We start from the raw sequence: 22,248 nt of genomic DNA, 5'->3' as shown, positions 1-22,248 counted from the left end.
GGGCCGAATGGCTTACTTCAGCTTCTGTTTCTTACGTTCTTATGCTCTCCTTTTCGGATTCTGCTTAAAATCCACCCCTTTGGCCAATCTTTTAGTCACCTGTCCCACTATCACCATATGTGGTTCAGTGGCAGCTTTATTGAAAGAACTTTGTAATAATAATAATCTTTATTAGTGCCACAAGTAGGCTTACATTAACACTGCATTGAAGTTACTGTCAAAAGCCCCTAGTCGCCACATTCCGGCGCCTGTTCGGGTACACGGACGGAGAATTCAGAATGTCCAATCCACCTGACAGCACGTCTTTCGGGACTTGTGGGAGGAAACCGGAGCACCCGGAGGAAAACCCACGCAGACACGGGGAGAACGTGCAGACCCCGCACAGACAGTGACCCAAGCGGGAATGGAACCCGGGACCCTGGCGCCGTGAAGCAATAGTGCTAACCACTGTGCTACCCAAAGCACGTTGGAACATTTTTCTATAAGTTTTGGATGAATGCAAGTTATTGAAATTCTTTGTGTTCTTAATTAATTGGATTTGGATGGCACGGCCAATGCCCTAATTATTGCCCATCGTCTTGCTCCGCACCACAAGAGCATTGAGAGTCAGACAAGGAAATATGAAGTCAGAGGTGTACCGAGAGCAGATGAGGGGTTTACAATCTGTTAGATTTTTTAGAACAAGTCACCAGATTTACTGAATGCCGTTTTGCAACTTGCTTCTGGTAAGATTTGTTGCGATAATTGTAACTTGCTGATAATTTGTTGATTTAGGGTCCAACTAGTTCAGCTTTGTGGATAAATGTTGCCGTGAAGATTTGCTACTTAAATGCTTGGTGTTTAATTACAGCTGGTGCATTCTGAACCTTTAATTACTGCAATGAATTTTTAATAGTTTTAAAATGTGTGTGGGAGCTACTCTAACTCGGTGTGTGATTCAGTACTTGGGTATTGAATTAATCCCCTTGTTTTGTTACAAGGATATGAATGTCCTGGATTGCGGAATATTAGTGAACCAAGGGCGCTCCCACTGCCTTTGGTGGAGCTTTCCTTCACCATCCATGTTATTGCTTTGGTTGGTGTGTTTTGGGAGGTTGGCCTTCTCTGCTGTTCACTGAACATGTGTTTAGCAGTTCTACCACAACCTTGTACTCATCTGACCCGCGAGTCAGTCACGAGTGGTGAAGTGTTATCTTTTGGCACTCACAGCTCTATTCCTCACAACCTGTCTGGGGAAAATATGTTCTCTTGCCTGTTCCTTCATTGTGTATTTAAAAAATATATGAAACATAAATAACCACCACTGCTACTTCCAGCTTTATTTATTCTTTGGACCTAGGCAGCATGAGTAAATCCCTATTTATTGCCCATCACACTGCCCACATCTTGGCCATTTAGGAGTCAGGCAAAGGAATGTGAAGTCAAGTGTTGCCAATGTGGATCAGGTGTCAGATTTCCCGTGGACCAGTTTGGCTTTTATAACAAATGATCAAATTTACCAATTTTGCAACCTGCCCAGGTACGATTTGAACTCTCAATATCTGCCGTGATAATCTCGTACCAAAATCACAGGTCAGCTTTACCGTCAGTAACTGCAGATCACTAGCGAGTATTTCTGGCTGGGCGTGCGTAGATCTGCCAGAAAGATTGTTGGAGTGAGGACATTTACTGTCCATTCGTATAGAAATCATTCAGTCCGACTCCTGATCTGTTGCAGTTTTGAAACAGTTGTTTCAGTTCCATGTGACCACTGCATGGGGGCTGCTTTAGCTCAGTTGGCTAGACGGCTGGTTTGTGATGCAGACCAAGGCCAGCAGCACGGGTTATTCATGAAGGCCCCACCTTCTCAACCTTGCCCCTCGCCCGAGATGTGGTGATCCTCAAGTTAAATCACCACCAGTCAGCTCTCCCCCTCAAAGGGGAAAGCAGCCTATGGTCACCTGAGACTTAACGTTTACATTTAGATTTATTGTCACGTGTACCGAGTTACAGTCTTGTTCTGCGTACAGTCAGATCATTCCTTACGTGAAAAATATAAGACATGCGATAACTACACAATGTAAGTACATAGACATCAGGTGAAGCTGTAGTGCCACAGCAGTTGAGAAGATGCGTAGAGAGATCAGTTCAGTCCAGAAAGTCATTCAGGAGTCTGGTAAACAGCGGGGAAGAAGCTGCTTTAATATTTATTGCTGCGCATTCTCAAACTTTTGCATCTTCTGCCCGATGGAAGAGTAACTAGGGTGGGAGGGGTCTTTGATTATGCTGCCCGCTTTCCCAAGGCTGCGGGGGTGGTGTAGACCGAGTCAATGGATGGGAGGCAGGTTCGTGTGATGGACCTTTAACAGGAGTACAGCAGTTGTTTGCCCAGCTACTTCACTGGTGATCTTCCCTTCAAAGTAAGGTCAGGAGAGGGGATGTCCGCCGGGTTTTCAGCAACTCTTCATTTGCAGCAAGGCCTGCACAATATTCCGATTCGGACTGACAACTGGCAAGTAACATTCATGCCTCACAAGTACCATGCCATCGCCAAACAGAGAATCTGAACATCTTTCCGTGACATTCAGGCAGCATTGCCTCTGTTGAATTCCCACACCAGCAACATCCTTGAGATTGTCATTGGCTGGAGACTGAACAAGACCATATAAATACTGTGGTTACAAGGATAGGTCAGAGACTGGGAACTGCACACACTAACTCAGTTCATTCTTCAAAGCCTGCCCACCACCTACAAGGCACAAATCAGGAGTTTGATGGAATGCTCTTCACTTGCCTGGATGAGCGCAACCACAACGACACGCAAGAAACTCAACAGCATCCTGGCCAAAGCAGCCCCGCTTGATGGGTACCCCATCCACCATCATAAACATTCGCTGGAGTACTGGAGAAACTCGAGGGATTAAAATCCCCAGGATGTGATGAGCGATATCCTAGGGTTCAAAAAGGGTTCTAAAAGAAGCTGCAATCACCACCTCTTAAGACACCAACCTGATGGAATAGAACAGCTCGAGGGGCTGATTGGCCTCTTCCTATCCCTATGCTTCTCATATTGAGGATTGTTTTCTGCACTGATCATTGAAACCTGGTTTGATTGTGGAACGCATGCGCTTTGATTAGGAACTCTGCACACATCGGTAGCTTTAGACTTTGGTATTGGTGACACCATTAACACAGATCGAAGATCTAAATTAGCAACAGATATTGTGTAACCAATTTTTATGTTTTCTTGCAGATCCTGAGCAATGCTCGGCTTTTCCTGGAGAACCTTATTAAGTAAGTATTGATCTGTCATTTCTAAAACAAAACCTGTCTCTTACTGTTGCAGTGGGTGAATGATTAACAGCAGTTAGATATGTGAGGGGGAGGAAATCAGTGTAAGGTTTTTACTTGGATCTCATGTACAATTGCAATTAGTGTCAGATACAAGGTGGGAATAATGGAATCACTCCACCCAGAATACACCATAGTGGAGGAGGCAAAACATCTTCCCAGCAATGCCCCCCTCCCTCAATAAACCACACAGTAATCCAGAATGTAAATGAAAAGCAGAGGAGGTGGAAACAGATAGAAACTTTTCAGCAAGTTCGCAATCAACAAACAACAAAGAAAAGTACAGCACAGGAACAGGCCCTTCGGCCCTCCAAGCCCGTGCTGACCATGCTGCCCGACTAACCTACAATCGTCTACACTTCCTGGGTCCGTATCCCTCTATTCCCATCCTATTAATGTATTTGTCAAGATGCCCCTTAAATGTCACTATCGTCCCTGCTTCCACCACCTCCTCCGGTAGCGAGTTCCAGGCACCCACTACCATCTGTGTAAAAAAACTTGCCTCGTACATCTCCTCTAAACCTTGCCCCTCGCACCTTAAACCTATGCCCCCTAGTAATTGACCCCTCTACCCTGGGCAAAAGCCTCTGACTATCCACTCTGTCTATGCCCCTCATAATTTTGTAGACCTCTATCAGGTCTCCCCTCAACTCCTTCGTTCCAGTGAGAACAAACCGAGTTTATTCAACCGCTCCTCATAGCTAATGCCCTCCATACAATGGGCAGCACGGTAGCATTGTGGATAGCACAATTTGCTTCACAGCTCCAGGGTCCCAGGTTCGATTCTGGCTTGGGCCACTGTCTGTGCGGAGTCTGTACGTCCTCCCCGTGTGTGCGTGGGTTTCCTCCGGGTGCTCCGGTTTCCTCCCACAGTCCAAAGATGTGCAGGTTAGGTGGATTGGCCGTGATAAATTGCCCTGAGTGTCCAAAATTGCCCTGAGTGTTGGGTGGGGTTGCTGGGTTGTGGGGATAGGGTGGAGGTGTTGACCTTGGGTAGGGTGCTCTTTCCAGGAGCCGGTGCAGACTCGATGGGCCGGGTGGCCTCCTTCTGCACTGTAAATTCTATGATACCAGGCAACATTCTGGTAAATCTCTTCTGCACCCTCTAAAGCCTCCACATCCTTCTGGTAGTGTGACGACCAGAAATGAACACTATACTCCAAGTGTGGCCTAACTAAGGTTCTATACAGCTGCAACATGACTTGCCAATTTGTATACTCAATGCCCCAGCCAATGAAGGCAAGCATGCCGTATGCCTTCTTGACTACCTTCTCCACCTGTGTTGCCCCTTTCAGTGACCTGTGGGCCTGTACACCTAGATCTCTCTGACTGTCAATACTCTTGAGGGTTCTACCATTCACTGTATATTCCCTACCTGCATTAGACCTTCCAAAATGCATTACCTCACATTTGACCGGATTAAACTCCATCTGCCATCTCTCCGCCCAAGTCTCCAAACAATCTAAATACTGCTGTATCCCCTGACAGTCCTCATCATTGAAATACTTTTGAAGTGTAGTTGCTAATACCTGAGCCACAGCACTTGGAATCATGCAAAATCATTGCTGTGTTAATCTGATCATCAGTGTCGGTATATTGTTTAGTCTGCACACACTACTTCATGCACACTGCGTACTCAAGCTGACGTTGAAATGTCTCGCCTTATCTGCTGGTGCACTCTTAGGTTTGTACACTCTGTTCCCCCTGATCGTCATCTCCCTTTATCCTACCTTGCTTGTTCACTTATCTTCACTACTTAATTTACTACATCGTCCCAAATTTGATCCCAGCCTCCCATCCATTGACTCCATCTACACCTCCCGCTGCCTGGGAAAAGCAGGCAGCATAATCAAAGATCCCTCCCACCCGGCTTACTCACTCTTCCAACTTCTTCCATCGGGCAGAAGATACAGAAGTCTGAGAACACGCACGAACAGACTCAAAAACAGCTTCTTCCCCGCTGTTACCAGACTCCTAAACAACCCACTTATGGACTGACCTGATTAACACTACACCTTGTATGCTTCACCCGATGCCGGTGTTTATGTGGTCACATCGTGTACCTTGTGTTGGCTTATTATGTATTTCCTTTTCTTTTCATGTACTTAATGATCTGTTGAGCTGCTCACAGAAAAATACCTTTCACTGTACCTCAGTACCCGTGACAATAAACAAATCCAATCCTTGTTTCCCCTATTGAGTTTAAAGCTCTCTCTACCACCCTAGTTACACAACTCATCAGAACACTCGTGGTTCAGTGCAGTTTGCTCTTTCCCCAGTGTCCCAGTGTGCAAGTGTCCCAGGAATCGAAACGCATTTCTCCACACTGATCTTTGAGCCACGCATTAAACTTTCTAATTTTATTTACCCATGCCAGTTTACTCTTGGCTCGGGTAGTAATCCAGAGATTGACCTTTTGAGATTCTGCTTTTTAATTTAACCCCCTAGCTGCTCATACTCGCTAAGCAGAACCTTTTCCCTAGTCCTACTTAGGACATGGCAACACAGCCTGGATCCCCCTGATCATACAGTCCCCCAGCACCGCCTCATTCCTATTCAGTACCCCCCCCCCCCCCGAGCATGAATGGCCTCCTGTACTATGATGCCATAATCAGTTTGCTCATCCACCCTGCAGCCATCACTTTCATCCATACAATTGCAAGAACCTCAAACCTTTCGGGCAATTGCAAAGGCTGAGGCTCCTCCACTTCTGCTTTGTCGATTCCCAATACCTGCCTCACTCACGATCGCACCCTCTTGTCTCTGATCCTGCCCAACTCCATGAACAAGCATCGGGCCCATGAACCGCCACACTAAAGGCTGCATTGCTGTGAGCACAAGATGAGAAAAACAATTTTGTCATTTTTGGGTTCTCCGGTTCTCCACTTGGATCAACTCCTTTCCTTTCTTGCATCAGTGATTCCAGGACTTTATCCCTGCTATTCTGCTGGATTGTTAAACCGCGCATACCACAAGGTATTAATGTGAGAAATGATCAACAGATCTTGACAGGAAGGGGCAGGGAGTAATAACGTAGGAAAATGTTAAGTGATGCACTTTGGTAGGAAGAATAAAGGAGCTGAATATTATCTAAATGGAGAAAGACTGCAGAAAGCTGCAGCACAGGGGGATTTGGGGGTCCTCATGCATAAATTGCAAAAAGCTGGCATGCAAGTTCAGCAGGTCATTGGGAAGGCAAATGGAATATTGGCCTTCATTTCAAAGGGAATGGAGTTTAAAAATAGTCCAGCTAAAACTACCATATATATATAAAACAAAAAAGAGTGGCTAAGGTAAATATTGGTCCTTTAGAGGATGGGAAGGGAGATTTAATAATGAGAGATGAGGAAATGGCTGAGGAACCGAACAGGTTTTTTGGGTCGGTCTTCACAGTGGAAGACACAAATAACATGCCAGTGACTGATGGAAATGAGGCAATGACAGGTGAAGACCTTGAGAGGATTGTTATCACCAAGGACGTAGTGATGGACAAGCTAATGGGGCTAAAGGTAGACAAGTCTTCTGGACCTGATGGAATGCACCCCAGAGTGCTAAAAGAGATGGCTAGGGAAATTGCAAATGCACTAGTGATAATTTACCAAAATTCACTAGACTCTGGGTGGTCCCGGCGGATTGGAAATTAGCAAACGTGACACCACTGTTTAAAAAAGGAGGTAGGCAGAAAGCGGGTAATTATAGGCCAGTGAGCTTAACTTCGGTAGTAGCGAAGATGCTGGAATCTATCATCAAGGAAGAAATAGCGAGGCATCTGGATGGAAATTGTCCCATTGGGCAGACACAGCATCGGTTCATAAAGGGCAGGTCGTACCTAACTAATTTAGTGGAATTTTTTGAGGACATTAACAGTGCGGTAGATAACGGGGAGCCAATGGATGTGGTATATCTGGATTTCCAGAAAGCCTTTGACAAGGTGCCACACAAAAGGTTACTGCATAAGATAAAGATGCATGGCATTAAGGGGAAAGTAGTAGCATGGATGGAGGATTGGTTAATTAATAGAAAGCAAAGAGTGGGGATTAATGGGTGTTTCTCTGGTTGGCAATCAGTAGCTAGTGGTGTCCCTCAGGGATCAGTGTTGGGCCCACAACTGTTCACAATTTACATAGATGATTTGGAGTTGGGGACCAAGGGCAATGTGTTCAAGTTTGCAGACGACACTAAGATAAGTGGTAAAGCAAAAAGTGCAGAGGATACTGGAAGTCTGCAGAGGGATTTGGATAGGCTAAGTGAATGGGCTAGGGTCTGGCAGATGGAATACAATGTTGACAAATGTGAGATTATCCATTTTGGTAGGAATAACAGCAAAAGGGATTATTATTTAAATGATAAAATATTAAAACACGCAACTCTGCAGAGAGACCTGGGTGTGCTAGTGCATGAGTCGCAAAAAGTTGGTTTACAGGTGCAACAGGTGATTAAGAAGGCAAATGGAATTTTGTCCTTCATTGCTAGAGTGATGGAGTTTAAGACTAGGGAGGTTATGCTGCAATTGTATACGGTGTTAGTGAGGCCACACCTGGAGTATTGTGTTCAGTTTTGGTCTCCTTACTTGAGAAAGGATGTACTGGCACTGGAGGGTGTGCAGAGGAGATTCACTAGGTTAATCCCAGAGCTGAAGGGGTTGGATTACGCGGAGAGGTTGAGTAGACTGGGACTGTACTTGTTGGAATTTAGAAGGATGAGGGGGGATCTTATAGAAACATATAAGATTATGAAGGGAATAGATAGGATAGATGCGGGCAGGTTGTTTCCAATGGCGGGTGAAAGCAGAACTAGGGGGCATAGCCTCAAAATAAGGGGAAGTAGATTTAGGACTGAGTTTAGGAGGAACTTCTTCACCCAAAGGGTTGTGAATCTATGGAATTCCTTGCCCAGTGAAGCAGTAGAGGCTCCTTCATTAAATGTTTTTAAGATAAAGATAGATAGCTTTTTGAAGAATAAAGGGATTAAGGGTTATGGTGTTCGGGCCGGAAAGTGGAGCTGAGTCCACAAAAGATCAGCCATGATCTCATTGAATGGTGGAGCAGGCTCGAGGGGCCAGATGGCCTACTCCTGCTCCTAGTTCTTATGTTGTTATGTACACAAAACACTAGTTGGACCTCACCTGGAATACTGTTAACAGTTTTAGTTCCCGTATCCAAGGAAAGATATACTGACATTGGAGGCAGCTCCGAGAAGGTTCACTTGTTGATCCCGGGTGTGGAGGGATTTTCTTATGAGGAGAGGTTGAGCAGGTTGAGTCTGATTTGGAGTTTAGAAAAATGAGAGGTGACCTTGTTGAGGCATACAGGATTCTTAGGGGGTTTAACAGGGTCGATGCTGAGAGGATGTTTCCTCTGGTGGGAGAGTCTAGGACCAGAGGGCTTGGAATCCATAACTTAATTGAGGATGGTGAGGATAGAATTTTTTGGAGCAAATTATATTCCTTGTGACAATAAAGATTATTATTAATCTCAGAGTCAGGCGCCGCCCATTTGAGACAGAGAAGTGGAGGAATCTCTTCTCTCGATGGGCTGAATGGCCTACATCTCCTACGTCTTACAGCCTTGTGCTCTCCAGCACCTGAATGTCTCTCTCTTTAATGACTAAAATTACTCTCTTTATTCAGGATGCAATCTAGCCTGAGCGCAACAACATTTTGTTATAGAGTCCCTAATTTCTGTTCATCTATTTTGGCTATAACACTCAACACTATGTTGTCTATAGGGGCTGTTTAGCACAGGGCTAAATCGTTGGCTTTGAAAGCAGACCAAGGCAGGCCAGCAGCACGGTTCAATTCCCGTACCAGCCTCCCCGAACAGGCGCCGGAATGTGGCGACTAGGGGCTTTTCACAGTAACTTCATTTGAAGCCTAGTCGTGACAATAAGCGATTTTCATTCATTTCTTCTTTGATGGCTGATTGCTAATTTGAAGTTGAATCACGAGATCTGTCAGCTCCATTCATGGAGTATGTGTACCGTCTGTCTGCATCCAGCATTTTACTTTTGTCTGTGTGAAATTTCAACTACCCGTGTTCTATCAAGCATCATATTTTGTTGCCCCCCCCCCCCCTCTCCTCCTCCATGAAGCTTCTTAAAGGCCAAGCTCCACCCATGTCTTGTGTTTGACTACACTACTGTGAAATGGATTGGGATGTTTTTCTATGTTTAAATGCTTGTTCCTGTTGCCCAACGCACACTGCCACCCTGCATTGGTCTTGTGAATTCAGGTCAGTTCTTTGAATTAGAATCGGTGGTCGTACTTAACTTGCTGAAGGGCGCTGTGAGCAGCTTGCACACAATCATTTTGCTGTGAAAACATTCTCTTTGCCTCCACACTTCAGAAGCCTGTGTTTGAGCATTTATCCAACAAGCTGAAACGAAGGTGTGATAGCAGGCCTGCCGAGGTAGAGATCAAGGCAGTAAACACTCAAATATTATCTAAATGGAGAAAGACTGCAGAAAGCTACAGCACAGGGGGATTTGGGGGTCCTCGTGCATAAATTGCAAAAAGCTAGCATGCAAGTTCAGGTAATCGAGAAGGCAAATGGAATGTTGGCCTTCATTTCAAAGGGCGTCTCACCGGCGTTTCCCAAGTTACATTGCTCGTCTTTCTCACAGATAAGTCAACTGTGCTTGGCGAGAGGTATGTAAACAGCACTGACTCTTTGTTGGGAGGTGGGGGGAGATGAGGTTTTTATTTATTTTATATAAATCTCTTCCACTCACTCCTCGTGCATCATAATATAATTAGAAAGATGGCAGGATGCAAATGTGTAACTTGTTCTAAAATGCACTGCTGGCAAGGCCGACACTCACTGTCCATCCCTGTCGTTTTCCGAAGAAAGTAGTGGACCATAGTTTTGGTACAGAGAAGTGGCTTAGAGTCAGCCATGTGGTACTGGAGTCACATAGCAAACTGGGAAAGGACATAAGCAGTCCTCCTTAAAGGATGTCAGTGAATTAATTGAGCCTTCACAATAACTTGAAAGCTTCATGGCCACCTTTAAGGTGCAGATATACTTTGGCCCGTAACTTCCTGGTTCCCCAGTGTTGCATTTAGGGCGTACCCCAATGATGCACTGGGAAAACCCTCTCGGACGTTCCCACATAAGAGTTTACCCGGCAATTGTCCAGAAATGTTAACTTCCCTTGGACACTTGGGCCAGGCTGGGAGCCATCAAGCAGAGGCGATTTAAGTCGCTAACATTGGATGGTTCTGCCAGACTTGCCCTGGTAGTTATTTTGAGAGAGTTAGAGAGAGAAAAAAAATCACTTCTAACTCCAGAATAACTATTTAAACACCCGGACCGAGCCTCTCACTGGACAGCCCGCACGACCACCACCTCCCACCGTCCGACTTGACCCCCCCACTTTCCGGGCAAACCCCCCCGCCCCCCATTGTCTGAACCACTTACCTTTGAAACTTTTAAATTGTCCCTTTAAACATCTCCTTTAAGGCAGCTAGTACTGCAAGAAGGGAGTGTTCCTCTCTTCCCTGCGTCCCAGTTACTTCTCGCCGATACGGCAGGGGACTCCAGCTTGAGTGAGGAAGATTGGGCAGAGGCGGCTGGATATAGCACTTGGGGTGAATGGGATCAAAGGCTATGGGGAGAAAGCAGGATTAGGCTATTGAGTTGGATGATCAGCCATGATTGTGATAAATGGCGGAGCAGGCTCGAAAGGCCACAAAGCCTCCTCCTGCTCCTATCTTCTATGTAACCACAGCGCCACCGTGCTGCCTCAGTCAATGACTTGGGCTGCTTGGTAGCACAGCGGTTAGCACAGTTGCTTCACAGCTCCAGGGTCCCGGGTTTGATTCCCTGCTTGGGTCACCGTGTATGGGGAGTCTGCACGTTCTCCCCGTGTCTGCGCGGGTTTCCTCCGGGTGCTCCGGTTTCCTCCCTCAGTCCAGAGATGTGCAGGTTAGGCAGATTGGTAATGCTAAATTGCACTTGGTGTCCAAAAAAAAGTTTAGGTGGGGTTAATGGGTTATGGGGATAGGGTGGAGGGTGTGGGCTTAGGTAGGGTACTCTTTCCAAGGGCTGGTGCAGACTCGACGGGCCGAATGGCAGACTCCTGCACTTTAGATTCTACGAGATGGGCTTTGGAATTTCAGCGAGGGTCAGTCCATCCAGGGTGGCAATCTGCTGGAGATTGCTGCTCTGAGGACTTTACGGGCCTCTTATGTCCAGATGTTTTAAATCCGGAGTATCAAACTACCATGGTAGAATCTAAATTAATTTTCTCTAGATTCCAGGTCCAGTAATGCAACCCACACGTAATTAAAACTGAGGGTTTCCCTGACGATGGTGTGTAGCAATAGAGTCTGGTCAAACGATTCTGGGTGGTGGAGCGAGCTTCCCGGTCAGAAGACCAGATCATTGGTGTTTCTCCACAGTTTTATATCTATTTTGTTGATTGTAGGAGTTCCGGGGTGCTCCAGCCTTTAATTCGGAGTTGATGGAGAGCAGTAGTCTGAATTTAATGTGATGTAAAAAAAATCAATTTTAAATGGATATGGGTTAGAAGATTTTTTTAAAAACTGGCATTGGTCCTTTTTCAATGTGTAGATATGGTATATTAGTGGACCCCATTCAAGTCATCTCGCTGTTCCTGAAGGATCCCTACAGTTGGCCTGCCTTGTGTCTTATAATTGGTGAGTATCCTGCATGGAGGAAGTGATTTGTTCCCCGACCCCTTTTCCACTCTCTTGTGGTTTCCAGCAGTAGATTAAAGTAAAGGTATTTGCCATTGGTTTACCCAAAGAACAAAGAAATCTACAGCACAGGAACAGGCCCTTCGGCCCTCCAAGCCCGTGCTGACCATGCTGCCCGACTAAACTACAATCTTCTACACTTCCTGGGTCCGTATCCTTCTATTCCCATCCTATTCATATATTTGTCAAGATGCCCCTTAAATGTCCCTATCGTCCCTGCTTCCACTACCTCCTCCGGTAGCGAGTTCCAGGCACCCACTACCCTCTGCGTAAAAAACTTGCCTCGTACATCTACTCTAAACCTTGCCCCTCTCACCTTAAACCTATGCCCCCTAGTAATTGACCCCTCTACCCTGGGGAAAAGCCTCTGACTATCCACTCTGTCTGTGCCCCTCATAATTTTGTATACCTCTATCAGGTCTCCCCTCAACCTCCTTCGTTCCAGTGAGAACAAACCGAGTTTATTCAATCGCTCCTCATAGCTAATGCCCTCCATACCAGGCAGCATTCTGGTAAATCTCTTCTGCACCCTCTCTAAAGCCTCCACATCCTTCTGGTAGTGTGGCGACCAGAATTGAACACTATACTCCAAGTGTGGCCTAACTAAGGTTCTATACAGCTGCAACATGACTTGCCAATTCTTATACTCAATGCCCCGGCCAATGAAGGCAAGCATGCCGTATGCCTTCTTGACTACCTTCTCCACCTGTGTTGCCCCTTTCAATGACCTGTGGACCTGTACTCCTAGATCTCTTTGACTTTCAATACTCTTGAGGGTTCTACCATTCACTGTATATTCCCTACCTGCATTAGACCTTCCAAAATGCATTACCTCACATTTGTCCGGATTAAACTCCATCTGCCGTCTCTCCGCCCAAGTCTCCAGACAATCTAAATCCTGCTGTATCCTCCGACAGTCCTCATCGCTATCCGCAATTCCACCAACCTTTGTGTCGTCTGCAAACTTACTAATCAGACCAGTTACATTTTCCTCCAAATCATTTATATATACTACAAAGAGCAAAGGTCCCAGCACTGATCCCTGTGGAACACCACTGGTCACAGCCCTCCAATTAGAAAAGCATCCCTCCATTGCTACTCTCTGCCTTCTATGGCCTAGCCAGTTCTGTATCCACCTTGCCAGCTCACCCCTGATCCCGTGTGACTTCACCTTTTGTACTAGTCTACCATGAGGGACCTTGTCAAAGGCCTTACTGAAGTCCATATAGACAACATCTACTGCCCTACCTGCATCAATCATCTTAGTGACCTCCTCGAAAAACTCTATCAAGTTAGTGAGACACGACCTCCCCTTCACAAAACCGTGCTGCCTCTCACTAATACGTCCATTTGCTTCCAAATGGGAGTAGATCCTGTCTCGAAGAATTCTCTCCAGTAATTTCCCTACCACTGAAGTAAGGCTCACCGGCCTGTAGTTCCCGGGATTATCCTTGCTACCCTTCTTAAACAGAGGAACAACATTGGCTATTCTCCAGTCCTCCGGGACATCCCCTGAAGACAGCGAGGATCCAAAGATTTCTGTCAAGGCCTCAGCAATTTCCTCTCCAGCCTCCTTCAGTATTCTGGGGTAGATCTCATCAGGCCCTGGGGACTTATCTACCTTAATATTTTTTAAGACACGCAACACCTCGTCTTTTTGGATCACAATGTGACCCAGGCTATCTACACCCCCTTCTCCAGACTCAACATCTACCAATTCCTTCTCTTTGGTGAATACTGATGCAAAGTATTCATTTAGTACCTCGCCCATTTCCTCTGGCTCCACACATAGATTCCCTTGCCTATCCTTCAGTGGGCCAACCCTTTCCCTGGCTACCCTCTTGCTTTTTATGTACGTGTAAAAAGCCTTGGGATTTTCCTTAACCCTATTTGCCAATGACTTTTCGTGACCCCTTCTAGCCCTCCTGACTCCTTGCTTAAGTTCCTTCCTACTTTCCTTATATTCCACGCAGGCTTCGTCTGTTCCCAGCCCTTTAGCCCCGACAAATGCCTCCTTTTTCTTTTTGACGAGGCCTACAATATCACTCGTCATCCAAGGTTCCCGAAAATTGCCGTATTTATCTTTCTTCCTCACAGGAACATGCCGGTCCTGTATTCCTTTCAACTGCCACTTGAAAGCCTCCCACATGTCAGATGTTGATTTTCCCTCAAACATCCGCCCCCAATCTATGTTCTTCAGTTCCCGCCTAATATTGTTATAATTAGCCTTCCCCCAATTTAGCACATTCATCCTCGGACCACTCTTATCCTTGTCCACCAGTACTTTAAAACTTACTGAATTGTGGTCACTGTTACCGAAATGCTCCCCTACTGAAACATCTACCACCTGGCTGGGCTCATTCCCCAATACCAGGTCCAGTACCGCCCCTTCCCTAGTTGGACTGTCTACATATTGTTTTAAGAAGCCCTCCTGGATGCTCCTTACAAACTCCGCCCCGTCTAAGCCCCTGGCACTAAGTGAGTCCCAGTCAATATTGGGGAAGTTGAAGTCTCCCATCACCACAACCCTGTTGTTTTTACTCTTTTCCAAAATCTGTCTACCTATCTGCTCCTCTATCTCCCGCTGGCTGTTGGGAGGCCTGTAGTATACCCCCAACATTGTGACTGCACCCTTCTTATTCCTGATCTCTACCCATATAGCCTCACTGCCCTCTGAGGTGTCCTCCCGCAGTACAGCTGTGATATTCTCCCGAACAAGTAGCGCAACTCCGCCTCCCCTTTTACATCCCCCTCTATCCCGCCTGAAACATCTAAATCCTGGAATGTTTAGCTGCCAATCCTGCCCTTCCCTCAACCAGGTCTCTGTAATGGCAACAACATCATAGTTCCAAGTACTAATCCAAGCTCTAAGTTCATCTGCCTTACCCGTAATGCTCCTTGCATTAAAACATATGCACTTCAGGCCACCAGACCCGCTGTGTTCAGCAGCTTCTCCCCGTCTGCTCTGCCTCAGAGCCACACTGTCCCTATTCCCTAGTTCTCCCTCAATGCTCTCACCTTCTGACCTATTGCTCCCGTGCCCACCCCCCTGCCATACTAGTTTAAACCCTCCCGTGTGACACTAGCAAACCTCGCGGCCAGGATATTTATGCCTCTCCGGTTTAGATGCAACCCGTCCTTCTTATACAGGTCACACCTGCCCCGGAAGAGCTCCCAGTGGTCCAGATAATGGAAACGCTCCCTCCTACACCAGCTGTTTAGCCACGTGTTTATCTGCTCTATCTTCCTATTTCTAGCCTCACTGGCACGTGGCACAGGGAGTAATCCCGAGATTACAACCCTCGAGGTCCTGTCTTTTAACTTTCTGCCTAGCTCCCTGAACCCCTGCTGCAGGACCTCATGCCCCTTCCTGCCTATGTCGTTAGTACCAATATGTACAACGACCTCTGCCTGTTTGCCCTCCCCCTTCAGGATTCCCTCTACCCGTTCGGAGACATCCTGGACCCTGGCACCAGGGAGGCAACATACCATCCTGGAGTCTCTTTCACGTCCACAGAAGCGCCTATCTGTGCCCCTGACTATAGAGTCCCCTATTACTATTACTCTTCTGCGCTTTGACCCTCCCTTCTGAACATCAGAGCCAGCCGTGGTGCCACTGCTCTGGCTGCTGCTGTTTTCCCCTGATAGGCTATCCCCCCCGACAGTATCCAAAGGGGTATATCTGTTCGAGAGCGTCCAGGGGGACGCTATACTGAGAGCTCTTTGCTGGTTTAATTCTCACGACAGCACGCCTCATTTTTAGAAGCAAGTATGCTCCGTCGTCTCTTAAACCTCTTTGCCGTATCTCTGCTAACTTATTCTAGAACTTTTTTTAAAATTTCAAATTTAAAGTACCCAATTCATTTTTTCCAATTAAGGGGCGATTTAGCATGGCCAATCCACCTACCCTGCACATCTTTTGGGTTGTGGGGGCGAAACCCACGCAAACACGGGGAGAATGTGCAAACTCCACATGGACAGTGACCCAGAGCCGGGATAACCTGGGACCTCGGCGCCATGAGGCAGCAGCACTAACCACTGTGCCGCCCTCACTCTAAAACTTTATTAATCTTGTGGCAAATGTGTCCATTAGACTTTCTTTCTTTAGATCCCCTGACTTTAAACTCGCCCCACGATATTTAACGTTCCTCCTTGCCTGCAATTTGTTACTTTTGAACCTGTCCCTGATATTTTCTACTGATTTTAATTTCTAACACCAGAACTCCTTTTTTGAAAACTCAGGTTACTAGTGGTTAGAATTCTCCTCCTTTATTCACACTGTGCTCTCTGCTCCTGTTATATAACGATGTAATCTTGTCCTCTCATCCCAGCTATGGTGAATCGTTGTTTATTTTCACCTCGCACCTTGCCTTGGGTTTAGCAGCTTTGCTGCTGTTCTCGCCATGATTGACGCGTACTGTGTTCAGTGACTGGGTGGGTCGTGAAACTGTCAAGGGAAATGTGTGACTGTAAGAGATGGTGTGACTGTCACAGTGCCATATTTTACTCAAATCTCACTAGTCTGTAGTTATATCGTTCTCTCTCCACTTGCTGTTTATGATTTAACAGACCTCTTTATGTTCCCCAGTCTCGAATGCTTTTGTAATTGTGACACTGCAGATTGAAAGGAAAATTGCTACGGTGAGTTTGTAGTTTTCTTTTTCTTGAGGGATAGGGAATGCCTGTGTTTTCATTTCTTGTTTGTCGTCCGTGCCAGTGAGACTGTTGGAGAAGCTGACAGGTAGAGCTGGACAGATGGGCTGCCTGTTCTCTGGGGAATGATAACAACCTTCATCGCACCCCCTGCATCAGCTTCACCTGTGTCGACGCAAGTCACGCCTCTCCGATTGAAGAGCTGAGAAGTGACGAGTCTTCCTTTACCCCAGCTTTCACGAAAGCTGTGCAAGTGCAGTTCCACAGACAGTGGGGACCCTTCAGTACGTTCTGTAATTGGCCATTATCCGTCATGTGCATCCTGTGACAGTGAATATTGACATGGAATTTTACTATGTGGGGCATCCCAGCCGAGCTCGTTTCTGTCCTTGCTGACATCGGCTCTTAAGGATTGCTCGATAGGAATCAGGAGGAGGAACCCTGCCCATCGCTTTCTCTGCCTCCGACAAAATCCACTCTCTAATACAGTGTTCAAGAGTTCTTAACGCTAATTATATTACCCATTCCTCTGTCCAGGCACTGGTATGCCAAGTGATCACGACACTGGGCAGCAGCTTGAGGTCAGATACCACTGCAGTAAATCCAGCAATACAGGAGCTGGAACTTGAAACTCAATGACTGTGAAAGCTGCTCGTTTCCTGAATCTCCTTCAGGGGTGGGCCACACATGAGCTCCCTACTGGTCCTCACATGGAGTTCTTAACTCTATAGTATGTAGCTGACTTCTTGCACCCATTATTCTAGCTGCCACTGGCTTGCTAAAAGGATGCCCAACCCATTCCTTTCTTTAGACATCTGGGGATGGGTAATAAATAGTGTTGTCCCTATTCTAAACCGAAATAAAAATAACTTGTTCAGAGTTCGATAGCCCCATCTGGGAATTACAGCTGAAACCTTTCAATCTGTAGCTCAGTATTTTTATAATTGGGTGCACATTCTTTATTTGGTATTTCGTTAGACTTCCTGTGTAAGTTGTTGAGGTTTATTGACTTCTAAATTGTGCATCCTTTACCCTTTGTGAGTTTAAACACTTGGCTTGTCATTGTGGTGGTATGTATTAGGGGTAATACGGTACACCATGAATGCCGAGGAGCTATTGGAGGACAGATGCTGGGTCCCGATTGGATCTGCCGCCTACTGGGCTCCACCCAGATAGGCGGGGTATAAGAACCCGGTTTACTCCCCGCAGCTGCATTGTGTGACTGAGCTGCTGGGGAACGAGTCTGAACAAGTCTGCTCAATAAAGCCTCGATTGAAGTTCTCTACGTCTCGTCTCGTGTGTGATCGATGGTGCTACAATTTATTGAGCAGACTTAAAAAGGAATATGGAGCTCCGGATGGCCCCGGAGTGCCTGCGAATCGGCCCCCAAGCGGCTAACGCAACATCGGCGTTTAAACACTGGCTCGCGTGCTTTGAGGGGTACCTCCGAACGGCCCCCGGCAGACCAACGGAAGACCAGAAGGTGCAGGTCCTGCATTCCAGAGTGAGTCATGAAATCTACGCACTCATCGAGGACGCGGAGGAATTCCCAGCGGTGCTCAACTTGCTGAAACAGACCTACATTAGGCCCGTCAACCAGGTCTACACACGCTACCAGCTCGCGACGAGACGACAAATCCCCGGGGAATCGCTGGACAAATTCTTCAATGCGCTGACGAACCTGGGAAGAAACTGCGACTGCCCAGCGGTAACGGCGAATGAACATACGGACCTCCTGATCAGAGACGCTTACGTAGCAGGTTTGGCATCGTCGCAAATTCGCCAGAGACTTGTAGAGAAAGACTCTCTCGGACTCACAGAGGCACTGGCCCTTGCAGCCTCCCTCGACGTGGCCTCCCAAAACGCCCGCGCCTATGCCCCCGACCGCATTACAGCCCCTCGGGCTCCGTGGACCCCCGCCGCGACCGACCCCCCCCCCCTGGCACCCCCACCCCTCCGCAAGCGTGCGCGGCCAGAATCCCAGACCACCCGGGGGGGGCCCCGCTGCTACTTTTGCGGGCAGCCTAAACACCCCCACCAGCGCTGCCCGGCCCGCTCGGCCACCTGTAAAAGCTGCGGCAAAAAGGGGTACTACGCAGCGGTGTGCCAGTCCCGTGGGGTCGCCGCTATCTCCGGGGAACAAACTGGACCACGGGCTCAACCCCCTGCGACCCACGGGCGGCCAACTGGCGCCGCCATTTCGGACCCTGGACACCACGAAGGGGGGACGGGCGCCGCCATCTTCCTACCCACGGGCCGCGTGCGATCCATGGGAGCGGCCATTTTGTCCATCCCCAGCTGTGTGCGACCCATGGGAGCGGCCATTTTGTCCACCCCCGGCAGCGTGCGATCCAGGGACGCCGCCATCTTGGCTGACCGGCAAGGACCCCAGCGTGGACGGCTCCACACTGCCTGAAGACAACGATCTGATGCACCAACCACGTTTGGCATCGGTGACACTTGACCAGTCGCGGCCCCGGACTCTCCAGCCGACAACGACAAAGGTGCTGGTGAACGGGCACGAGACGCTGTGTTTGATCGACTCGGGGAGCACGGAGAGTTTTATTCATCCGGACACGGTAAGATGCTGTTCCCCGGTAATTTGGCCAAGCACCCAAAATTTTTTTCCTGGCGGCGGGGTCCCACTCCGTTGCAATCAAAGGGTTCTGCATCGCAAACCTGACGGTGCAGGGGAGAGAGTTCAAAAATTACCGGCTGTATGTCCTCCCCCATCTCTGCGCACCCACTCTCCTGGGGTTGGACTTCCAATGCAACCTCCAGAGCTTAACATTTAAATTTGGCGGCCCTATACCCCCACTGACTATCTGCGGCCTCGCGACACTCTAGGTTAAACCGCCCTCCTTGTTTGTGAACCTCACCCCGGATTGCAAACCCGTCGCCACTAGGAGCAGACGGTACAGCACCCAGGACCGGACGTTTATCAGGTCCGAAGTCCAGCGACTGCTGAAGGAAGGCATAATCCAGGCCAGCAATAGTCCCTGGAGAGCTCAGGTGGTAGAAGTGAAGACCGGGGAGAAGCAGAGGATGGTCGTAGACTACAGTCAGACCATCAACAGGTACACGCAGCTAGATGCGTACCCTCTTCCCCGCATATCCGACATGGTCAATCGGATTGCACAGTACAAGGTCTTCTCCACCTTAAGTCCGCCTACCACCATCTCCCCATTTGCCCCGGTGACCGCAAGTACACTGCCTTCGAAGCAGACAGGCGGCTATACCACTTCTTAAGGGTTCCATTTGGCGGCACGAACGGAGTCTCGGTCTTCCAACGGAAGATGGACCGAATGGTTGACCAGCACGGTCTACGGGCCACGTTCCCGTACCTTGATAACGTCACCATCTGCGGCCACGACCAGCAGGACCACAACGCCAACCTCCGCAAATTCCTCCAGACCACTAACGCCCTCAACCTCACCTACAACGAGGAAAAATGCGTGTTTAGCACCGACTGTCTAGCCATCTTGGGCTACGTAGTGCGTAATGGAGTGATAGGCCCCGACCCTGAACGCATGCGCCCCCTCATGGAGTTCCCTCTGCCCCACTGTGCCAAAGCCCTGAAACGCTGCTTGGGCTTCTTTTCTTATTACGCCCAGTGGGTCCCCCAGTACGCAGACAAGGCCCGCCCACTAATCCAGTCCACTACTTTTCCCCTGTCGACAGAGGCCCGCCAGGCCTTCAGCCGCATCAAAGTGGATATCGCAAAGGCCACGATGCGCGCCATCGACGAGTCCCTCCCCTTCCAAGTTGAGACCGACGCATCCGTCGTAGCTCTGGCGGCCACTCTCAACCAAGCGGGCAGACCCGTGGCCTTTTTCTCCTGGACCCTCCACGCTTCAGAAATTCGCCACTCCTCAGTAGAAAAGGAGGCCCAAGCCATAGTGGAAGCTGTGCGACATTGGAGGCATTACCTGGCCGGCAGGAGATTCACACTCCTCACTGACCAACAGTCGGTAGCCTTCATGTTCGATAATGCACAGCGGGGCAAGATAAAAAACGACAAGTTCCTGTGGTGGAGGATCGAACTCTCCACCTACAACTATGAGGTCTTGTACTGTCCCGGAAAGCTGAACGAGCCGTCCGATGCCCTATCCCGCGGCACATGTGCCAACGCACAAGTGGACCGCCTCCAAGCCCTCCACGAGGACCTCTGCCACCCGGGGTCACTCGCTTCTACCACTTTATAAAGGCCCGCAACCTCCCGTACTCCATCGAGGAGGTCCGAACAGTCACCAGGAACTGCCAAATCTGCGCAGAATGCAAACCGCATTTTTTCAGGCCAGATAGAGCGCACCTGATGAAGGCTTCCCGTCCCTTTGAACGCCTCAGTCTGGATTTCAAAGGCCCCCTCCCCTCCACCGATTGCAACACGTACTTTCTTAACATCGTTCACGAATACTCCCGTTTCCCCTTCGCCATCCCCTGCCCCGACATGACCGCGGCCACGGTCATTAAAGCCCTTGGCACCATCTTTAGCGATAGGGGGTCCTCCTTCATGAGTGACGAGCTGCGTCAATTCCTGCTCAGCAAGGGCATAGCCTCGAGCAGGACGACCAGCTACAACCCCTGGGGGAACGGGCAGGTAGAGAGGGAGAACGGAACGGTCTGGAAGACCGTCCTACTGGCCCTACGGTCTAGGAGTCTCCCAACTTCCCGCTGGCCATTCTATCTGGTCCCTGCTGTGCACCACCACGAACCAAACGCCGCACGAGCACCTCCTTGTCTTCCCTAAGAAGTCCGCTTCTGGAACGTCACTTCCGACCTGGCTGGCAGCCCCGGGACCCATCCTGCTCCGGAAACATGTGCGGGCGCACAAATCAGACCCACTGGTGGAAAAGGTACATCTACTCCACGCCAACCCGCAGTACGCCTACGTGGCGTTCCCAGACGGCCGACAGGACACGGTCTCTCTGCGGGACCTGGTGCCGGAGCTCCCCACACCCCCCCAACACCAATCACCACCCCCTCACTCCCGCCGGTGCACCCCACAGCCACCCCCTTCCCAGGGGGATCGGTTCTCCTCCCAGGCCCGCCCAGGAGTAAGGAAACGGAGAGGGACAGCGTGATGCTCCCGGAGTCGACCGGACCCGAGCCAGCACCACCACCACCACCCGGGCTGAGACAATCGGAGAGGGCGACCAGAGCACCATCTCGACTCATCGAGTCGACTTAAGATGTAAATAATTCAGTGGCCCAGTAAAACGGCATTGTTGTAAATAGTTAACGCTGCTAATCGGGTAAAATGTGAATAATTCGGTGGCCCAGTAAAAGCGGCATGATTGTATATAGTTCAATGATTAAGGCACCGACCCTGTAAACCCCTACCACCCACCACCCCGCCGGGTTCCTTTTTAACAAGGGGAGAATGTGGTGGTATGTATTAGGGGTAATACGGTACACCATGAATGCCGAGGAGCTATTGGAGGACAGATGCTGGGTTCCGATTGGATCCGTCGCCTACTGGGCTCCACCCAGATAGGCGGGGTATAAGAACCCGGTTTGCTCCCCGCAGCTGCATTCTGTGACTG

At 48.7% G+C, this 22,248-nt stretch overlaps 1 protein-coding gene across 1 annotated transcript in view; it reads left to right on the top strand.

Moving 5' to 3' along the window:
* The window catches only part of LOC140424690 (diacylglycerol O-acyltransferase 1-like), a 198,809-nt gene that overhangs the window by 106,393 nt on the left and 70,168 nt on the right, over positions 1–22,248 (top strand). Inside the window, exons 3-5 of the mRNA XM_072507974.1 lie at positions 3,233–3,273; positions 11,904–11,989; positions 16,638–16,690. Of these exons, the coding sequence (XP_072364075.1) occupies positions 3,233–3,273; positions 11,904–11,989; positions 16,638–16,690 (180 nt within the window). The remainder of the gene's footprint in view (positions 1–3,232; positions 3,274–11,903; positions 11,990–16,637; positions 16,691–22,248) is intronic.

This window comes from Scyliorhinus torazame, chromosome 6 (assembly GCF_047496885.1).
Source record: "Scyliorhinus torazame isolate Kashiwa2021f chromosome 6, sScyTor2.1, whole genome shotgun sequence".
Taxonomy (NCBI): domain Eukaryota; kingdom Metazoa; phylum Chordata; class Chondrichthyes; order Carcharhiniformes; family Scyliorhinidae; genus Scyliorhinus; species Scyliorhinus torazame.
This window is presented reverse-complemented; position numbering and strand designations above follow the sequence as displayed.